We start from the raw sequence: 8,750 nt of genomic DNA, 5'->3' as shown, positions 1-8,750 counted from the left end.
CAGTGAAGACTGATAGAAAGTATGAGGAGAGAGAGGGTGAGAGATGGCATGTGATATCTCAAACGAGCATTATTTGCTGATTTCTCAGACTCATTCAGTTCTACACATTCACACCTGGAAGCTTTCTACAACCACTCTTTTGCTGTTTCCTGGTCAAGGGATTAGAACTAACAACCTCATCTCAGCATGCTTCTCTGACTTTTAGGCTACTGCCACCTCTACCTGTATGCACTCTTTTTCAAATGGCACGTGATCTGAACATGTGTATTTTTTCTCTCCTCAGGGTGGTCGGTTCCGCGGTCTGACCATGGGCTTCCCTCCTCTCGCCCCGCGCTCCTCAGCCAGACGCTCCTTTGGACGCTCCAAACGTCTCAGCCTGGCCCGTTCTCTGGATGACCTGGAGGTAGGAGAACTTCGCACACACACACACACACACACACACACACACACACACACACACACACACACACACACACACACACACACACACACACACACACACGTATATAGTACTTACAGTACATATGCCAACAAAATGTTGAGTGTTAGTGCAGTGCTCAAACTGAGTCTGACCACTGTGTTAATGTCACATTTGAGCCACAGATGCACCATCCGTCTCTAATAATAGCAGCTCATGCGCATCATACATTCTCATGTGACACGTCAAGCCCTCTTCTCACATCACCATGGCAACATACACACAGTCATGGATAGAAAGCCAGTATATAGAAAGAGCCAATATACATTTACAGACTGGTATTTATGGAATTATATTCCATAAGTTCAGTTCAGCTTTGATTGCAGGGAGTTTCTTAACATTAACTGAGGTTACTTTTTGATATATGCAGCCATATATTATAGGTGTATATAAGTATTGTATATTCTGCTGACTGGGGGGGGGGCGAAGTATGGCTAGACTGTGACGTGTAGACACAAATTTATGCTCTTCTTTTAGCTGTAAGAAATGACCTGGTATCCAGTCATTTGACAGCCATGAGTTTTGCAATAACAATTTGCCCATTTAGTATGACTGTACAACAATGCATAAAGAGAGTCTGCAGCGTACTTGGGCAGGAACGATACAATAGACTGCTATTATGGCTACCACTGTAATGCCCTTGAGACAAGGCCTAGGTTTGCACAAGATTATATTCACATGAAATTTTGTTTCCAGCAGCTATTTTTGCAGAGTCCTGCTGTCTGGGAGCACAATTCATAACTGTTTTTGTCCTAAGATAGAGATCAGAAGAAAGCTAAATGTTTCCGCCGTTTAGTGGCTCCTGAAGCACCCTGGGAGCAGATAAGCACATCCCACACTGTCGCTTCAGTAGTGAATTCTTTTTTTTTTTTTAAAGTATACATTTTTGGCATTTTTCCTTTATTGGACAGCACAGTAGAGAGAGACAGGAAGTATGTGGAGAAATGGGGCGAAACTGGGAATTACATGCTACAGAAATTCTTGGCTGTATTCAAACTGGAGATGTCTCCCAAAACTATTTTAATTACAGTTGAAGTTGCTGTGTATAGTTTTTATGAAAAAAAAAATCTTCTGATTGAGTCAAATTCCTTAAAGGGAAAATCAATTTGCAGATTACTTGGTGCCTTTCAAATTCTCATTTTTTGTTTCGCTTCATCTCAAACTATAATTGCTTTCTATTCATAATGTTATTGGAAAGGGGTGACACTTTGTACTTGGTTGTGCTAGTGTCCATGTTCTACTGTCAGTCCAAATGTTGACTCACCCTACAGAACAAATTATATGTATACGTATACGTATATTTCATACAATTATGTTCACAGATAATTACAAAAATGATTCATCATAAGGTGGCGACATCAGAATTTTCAATGCATCTTTGCAGACATTAGAATTTTCCATAACTGTCTGTGTTTCATATGGGGCTAGATTCTCTGTGGCGTTGCAGGGTTTCTGTCTTCTTTTCTCTTCAGCCCCCCCCTTCTATTCTACCTATTTCTCGTCATTCTCGTCTCAGTCGTTGGGCCTTTTTCTCTTGCTGCTTATGTGGTAATGTCCACAAACAGAGAGGGCTTTGTGTTATGAGAGGGGGGATGAGAGAGAGATGATGTGTGTGTGTGTGTGTGTGTGTGTGTGTGTGTGTGTGTGTGTGTGTGTGTGTGTGTGTTAGTGTGGGGATGGTGGTGGGGGGTTATGAGGTTCGAAGTGTTAGCCTGCACTTCTAATGAGCTCTGATGAGCAACAAGCTGACATTTCCCTCGTTAGTGAGGCCTCAACACAAAGCACGGAGTACACAGACACACACACACACACACACACACACACACACACACACACACACACACACACACACACACACACACAAACACACAAATTGCAACCCTTAGTCGATCCCACACATACGCATCAATGCACATAAGCATGATTGCACTATTATTGCACAAGCACGCACGCGCACGCACGCCAGCACACACATACACGTACACACAGACACACTCAGTGACAGTGACAGCAGTGAAGTGAAGGAATTCAGACTGTACCTGTCAGCTGTGTGTGCCTGGATTTGTGATATCATTTTTTAGTGCTGATATGCATGCTGGCTGAGACACTGTTACTGTTAAATACCGGCGTAACATTGTTTGAAAGCACCAATGTGTAAGCTGTTTACTAAATAAGACTGACAAATGAAAACGGCACAGATAATCATTCAGAGGTTGAGTGCACAAATATATTGTTAGTGCCAAACAATGCATACAATAGGCTGATTGCTGCTGTTTCCTCAGTGAGCTGCAACATAAGAAGATGAAATTTCTCTTCCAGTGGAGCTCAACAGTTTGTTACCAGTGCAGACAGTGTTCACCATATATTGTGTCTAGGCATCCAATTTAATGCTTTCTAACAGTTAAAAAGGTGTCGACTGTAACCACTTATCTGTAACCGCACATAATAAAGTGGCTTGAGCAGCACACACTGCTGAGTTCTCTCAAACTCAGTGCCAAAACCTGATTACATAATTCAAGAGAACAGTTAGTACAGTTAGTAAGTAATGCAGAAGAAAAGCCTTTTACACTTATTTTAAAATATAAGACTAATTTAATATTGATTGGACATGATTTGAAAGATCACTGGCAAACACTGTTAAAGTTAAAATGATTTACCCACTTGATTTGACCAACTGTGGCTGCTTAAGCCCCATATTAACGTTGGTTAAACTTTGGAGTGCATTTTTGTACAGAACTAGGACTCCATCACGAACATCAAAATACCATTATGAGGGGATCTCTTCGTGGCCAGTATGGACAGTGGGCATAATCACTGGACAGCAACCAAAATGTTGTTTTAATGTACATATAGGCATGTGAGTATTGTTTTAAGACAGACTTTAAATGTTTTTCTCATACTGTCTGTCTGAATATACCTGTATTCACCCTCTGTCTGCAACTCTCCGTTTTAGAGCCTGTCTCTTTAAGCCCACCTCCCGAAAAAGCCCAGTCTGCTCTGATTGATCAGTGTTTCCGGGTCTTCCGCATCTGGGCTCTCAGCATAGCATAGTTGACATCATAACCGTACGGAAGTCCTGACGGCTTGTTTGAAGGCAGCATTTCTGAATACAGGCTGTGTGCATTTCTCCGTGGATTGACATTTGTATACTTTCACAGTATTTATATAGCACCTTGACCTGCTTTGTAACAAAAAAAAGACATGAAAAGCTCACTTTTTACAATAGTGAATGCAAAATGTACACTGGCTGCGTTTCGAAAATCAGAATCCGTTAAAAATAGATGTGGAAAAGTCAAGAAAAACTAGCAAGTTGGGCTTGAGTTAAGAGTTTTCTTGTCAAAATAATTAAATCTGAATTAAACGTATTGGTTATTGTTGATTAATAATAATAAGTCACAGACTAAACACTAACCCTGATAGGATTTTGTGTAATAAAGGTGATGACATCATCAGGGTTATTTTCTCAGAGTTAAGAAAGCTTCCTCTGTAGCCCCATAACACATTATCCAACTGTTTTTACAGGCTGAGTTGCGCATCACTAATAACTAATATTAATGTGTAAATTTAGTGGAGTTCCCCTTGAAAAATGATAATCCACCACACTTTTATATCCTGTCTGACATGCTTTCTACACACAGACTACATCAATGTTGAAAACTAGTGTAAATATAGTGCTGGGATAGGCTCCTTTTCCACCAAAAGCGTGGACTGGAATAATTGAAATGGAGACATGAATGAACTTTGTCTGGTAGTTGTCCACAGGTCCTGCATTATTATGTGAAAACAGGAGCGGGATACCTTTTTTGAGATTACTTTAAAACACTTTCCAAAGCTGTTTCAAAGTGACATTCTGATGATCCGAACCGTGGCAAACATTGTTTTCCTGCGGGATGGCACTGAACGCGGTTGCCTCCTGTCTGTATAACACTCTTGGTTATTTACTGTATCAGTGCTGAGTTTGAGCGAGGTGGTGCTTCACCCGCTGTCCTCACCCTTGGGCCTATAGGAGGATGGGTAGGAGGGGTGTGTGTGGGAGGGGGTGAGTACCTCCGCTGTGTGTCAAGGCATGTTGAGGAATGCAGCTACTCCTTAGTTCAGTTGTACACAGCCTAATCACTGCTACAGATATCAATCCTTGCTGTCAACTGCATGATCTCCCTGTTTTGTTCTACGTATCTCTTTCTCTGTCCTTCTGTCTGCTCTCAATCCTACAGAATAAATCAGTAAATCATTGCTTGACGCCCATTGCATCCATTTCTCCATGTTTTGCCCCTCCACCCATTATGAATGTCGGTGTACTCTGTGTGCATGGGGCATACTAAGCAGATGAGGGTAACGCATTCAACTCAGTGCTGATTTTATGTGTGGGTTTCTTAATGGCAAGAGGGTCTCCCTCTGCAGCCGTGCCTCCGCATTTGTCTTGAGTGTGTGTATGCGGGTGTCTCTCAGCCCACAGCAGCTGTGGGTGGAATAGAAATTATACGAGGGTGGGTGGAAAAGCAAAGAACGAGGAGGGGGAGAGCAGAGAGGCAGGGCGAGGGAAAACATAGAGAGGGAGGAGGAGGAGGAGGAGGAGGAGGAGGAGGAGGAGGAGGAGGAGGAGGGGGATGACAGAGAGAGAGAGAGCGAGAGGGAAAGGGAATCTAGCGACATTCTGTAGCGGTTTGGACATTTGAAAGCCATCAAGATTTGCCGCTTCATCTCTCTAACGCACACATACACACACACACACACACACACACACACACACACACACACACACACACACACGCACATATACACACACACATTCAACAGCTGATGACAATGTGTACTGAAGGAAGCTCTCACATGCAGCGCTGAGGATTACTTGTCTCTTCCTTCATGGAGCAGCAAACTTTAAGCGTTGATTCTGAAACGACCGCTGATCCAGTGAGTAAACAAGCTGTTTGTGCACGTGTGTGTGGGAATTTAGGTGTGTTTGCTCTCCCTATATTTGACGCAGCCTATATTTGATCCCAGTAATGACTCCCTTGATCCTGTCCCATATAGCAGGCAGGCTATAAAACACAATCCTGACTGTTTCAGATCAACATTGATGGAGGAGATGATATTAGTTTAAGAAATAATACAAATGGATTTCTTGTTAGCTTGAATTTAAATCATTTGCAGACTCTGCAAATATATATAGCTGTAAGCTATATATATATATATATATATATATATATATATATATATATATATATATATATATATATAATAAAACCTCCTTTAACTGTCAGTGTTTTCAGTGTTTGTTCTGGTGGGAGCTGTCAATTCATGCTAATGGTCTAATACATATTTACTTAGGTTAAAATGAATTAAATGCTCTGAAACTTTAGTTTCAAGGCCCTATCTCTGGAATGACAGATCATGTGACCTGTTTGGACCAATCATCAGGGGGCTTTGTTGAGTTATAGAGAAACCTGTTGATTCTTTGGTTCAGTCTATTGGTTTAGAAAGTAAAAAGTGCATTTGATTTTGTTCAGTTGGTCTTAAAGGAGTATTATTTTGAAGATGTTTGTCTGATCTGTGTTACTGTGATCTTCTTTTGAAATGTCACCATGCCAAGTAGTTATGTCTAATTGCACTGTATAAATATGAATATAAATACATTGAGACTCAATGTATCCATATATAAAGTGCTAGTGCATATATACTAATGTAGTGTGTGTGTGTTTGTGTGTGTGTGTGTGTGTGTGTGTGTGTGTGTGTGTGTGTGTGTGTGTGTGTGTGTGTGTGTGTGGGGGGTTTGACACACTGGTGGGAAAACAGCAGAGGACAGTATTTCACTAAACATAGCAGTGAGAAAAGAGAGGCCCACAAGCCCCCCAAGACACACACACACACACACACACACACACACACACACACACACACACACACAAATGTAATTATATTTAAAAAGTCAACATACATACATTTGTTTGTGCTTGGTGCGCCATCCACTCAGGCAGTGACTATCTGGCCTCTTTGTATGTATGTTGACTCATAACTGGTGATTGTCAGATCTCCATTAAAGATGACACATACTGCACTGCTACTTGTTATTCAACTTAATATGGCTTGCTTGTGTTGGTGCATCAGTTACAAACACTGCAAAATTATGCAAAAAGGACAGAGGTGAATGACTCATGCCAAACAGGAAAACTGAACCAATAAAGAGGAACAAGTAGACATGTAGGCCTTCAGCAACAGACTGATTGAAAGACAGGATATTTGATTAACAGCTACGGCGAACAACGTCCTTAACTGGTAAGCTTTTTCTCTTATTTTGTCTAAAACTTTATATCTGTGAGTCAATTTAATACCCAGTCCTGCCTGTGACTGACAAATCACATGACATGTTTGATTGTGCTGATGTGGTTAAACTGCACCCATCTGGCACTTGATGAAGATAAAAAGAGGCAATTGTGTTTATTTGAATGTGACTCCTGGCCTCCTGAGGTGTTTCATTTACAGGAGCAGTGTTGATTCTGTCTCATCATCTGATTTTCCCTCCTCTACACACTCTGCTCCCAGGGGATATCACAAGGAACACACACACACACGCACACGCACATAGAAGAAGAAATGTGTGTGCAGGTTCTTATCTTTGAGCATCTTTTTGGTATGTAAATAAGTTTTTGTGTGTGTGTGTGTGTGTGTGTGTGTGTGTTGTTGTTGTTGTTGTTGTTGTTGTTGGTTAGATCTGCTCTCAGCTGGGGCCTATCCAGCCCCATTAGCTATTGATGCTATCACATTGATCAGCTAACTCATTTATTCATAATCTAACATTTACCATCTCACGTCGAATAGTAGTTCCGTAGCAGTATAAGAAAATGCTCTCAAGAAACCATATGCTTTTCTCCTACTCTGCTCTGTTCAGTGCCTCGGCCTCCGTCATGACAGCAGAGGGCAGTATTGAGTTTTGTCAAATTAAAATATTAGTGTGCAAGACACAGAAAAAGAGAAACCGAAATGGTGAACTCTTCTCTGCAGAAAAAATATGGTTCCTTTGACAGAGATGGTTTTCATGTATTGTTAACCAACTGTTGGTTAAAGCATCATGGAAAACCACCTGTTGATTCCTCCTGTGTTGTTGTACTTTGTCTCTCTCGAGTGCTTAATTTAAGATACTAGTTCCAGTTCCCTCTGTTAATTATCTTAAAGTCTGAACTTTTTAAATGATCCTCAATGTGATAATGATTTGCAAAAGTTAAAAACATGAATTATGTATCAGTTTAATGAAGCGCCTGCAATTTCAGGTATTTAATTGACTGAATGTGACAAAAACTCTATAAACAGTTTGCTAACTGCATTTCCTGAAAACGTACTATATCACAGTATAATAATGTATTGTTTGTTTAACTACCTATTTAATATGTCAGCATGTTCCAAAGATATACACATGCCATCTAAGACAAATAGCCGTCACAAGTTAGAAATAAGCAACACAGACATAATAATATAGTGGCTGACAAATAATGCTAACTGGAGGCTAATATGACCAATTTCCTGTAAGGCAGTAAACTATAATTCAAACCTATAGTTGTTATTTCAGCTATGTAAATATACATGGTTTGCTTTAAACTGTTACAGTAATGGGAATTTACTGGAGAAGCACAAAATGTTCTTAGCATTAACTTTAAACATGTATGTTTTTGAGTACAAACGCGTTTGTAAGGTTTCTTTGCGTAGTCCTGTTGTGTTACTGTCATCTGATATCTGCAGAGGAGAATATTTCCCTTTTATGTTGAACTGCCCTACACACACACACACACACACACACACACACACACACACACACACACACACACACACACACACACACACACACACACACACACACACACACACACACACACACAAAGGAAACAGAGCTGCTTGGCTAGACCACAGGAATTAGGCTAAAGAGAGTGAGATATCTTCTCCTCTCTTCTCGTTTCTTCTTTTCTCACCTCTTCCTTTTCTCATCAGGATGTGGATTTAGCCAACCTAAACTTTGTCACATCCCTCTTATCCTGTGTGACGCCCGGTACTTCTTTCTTCCCCTGTGCTGACGGATATGTTTTGGACTGAACTTGCACACAGGTTACTCAAACACCACTCATAGTTCTTCCTGGCCTGTCAAAGATGTGTGAAAGACCAGTGAACTGTTCTAAAATTAAGCACCCAATGTTTACTTTTGAGGTGTATTTGATATAAGTAGCTGAACCAGGCAAAAGAAAGTTGAAAGTTTTAAAAATTAGGGCTCCACTGGGCAGACTCTTTA

The 8,750-nt window shown here is 40.8% G+C and overlaps 1 protein-coding gene across 1 annotated transcript in view; it reads left to right on the top strand.

The window, feature by feature from the left end:
* The window catches only part of rgs12b (regulator of G protein signaling 12b), a 46,397-nt gene that overhangs the window by 10,047 nt on the left and 27,600 nt on the right, over window positions 1-8,750 (top strand). Inside the window, 1 exon segment of the mRNA XM_039816493.1 lies at window positions 284-403. Coding sequence (XP_039672427.1) covers window positions 284-403 — 120 coding nt within the window.

Source organism: Perca fluviatilis, chromosome 1 (assembly GCF_010015445.1).
Source record: "Perca fluviatilis chromosome 1, GENO_Pfluv_1.0, whole genome shotgun sequence".
In the NCBI taxonomy this organism is placed as follows: domain Eukaryota; kingdom Metazoa; phylum Chordata; class Actinopteri; order Perciformes; family Percidae; genus Perca; species Perca fluviatilis.
The sequence above is the reverse complement of the archived record's forward strand: the minus strand, read 5'-3'. Positions and strand labels throughout refer to the sequence as shown.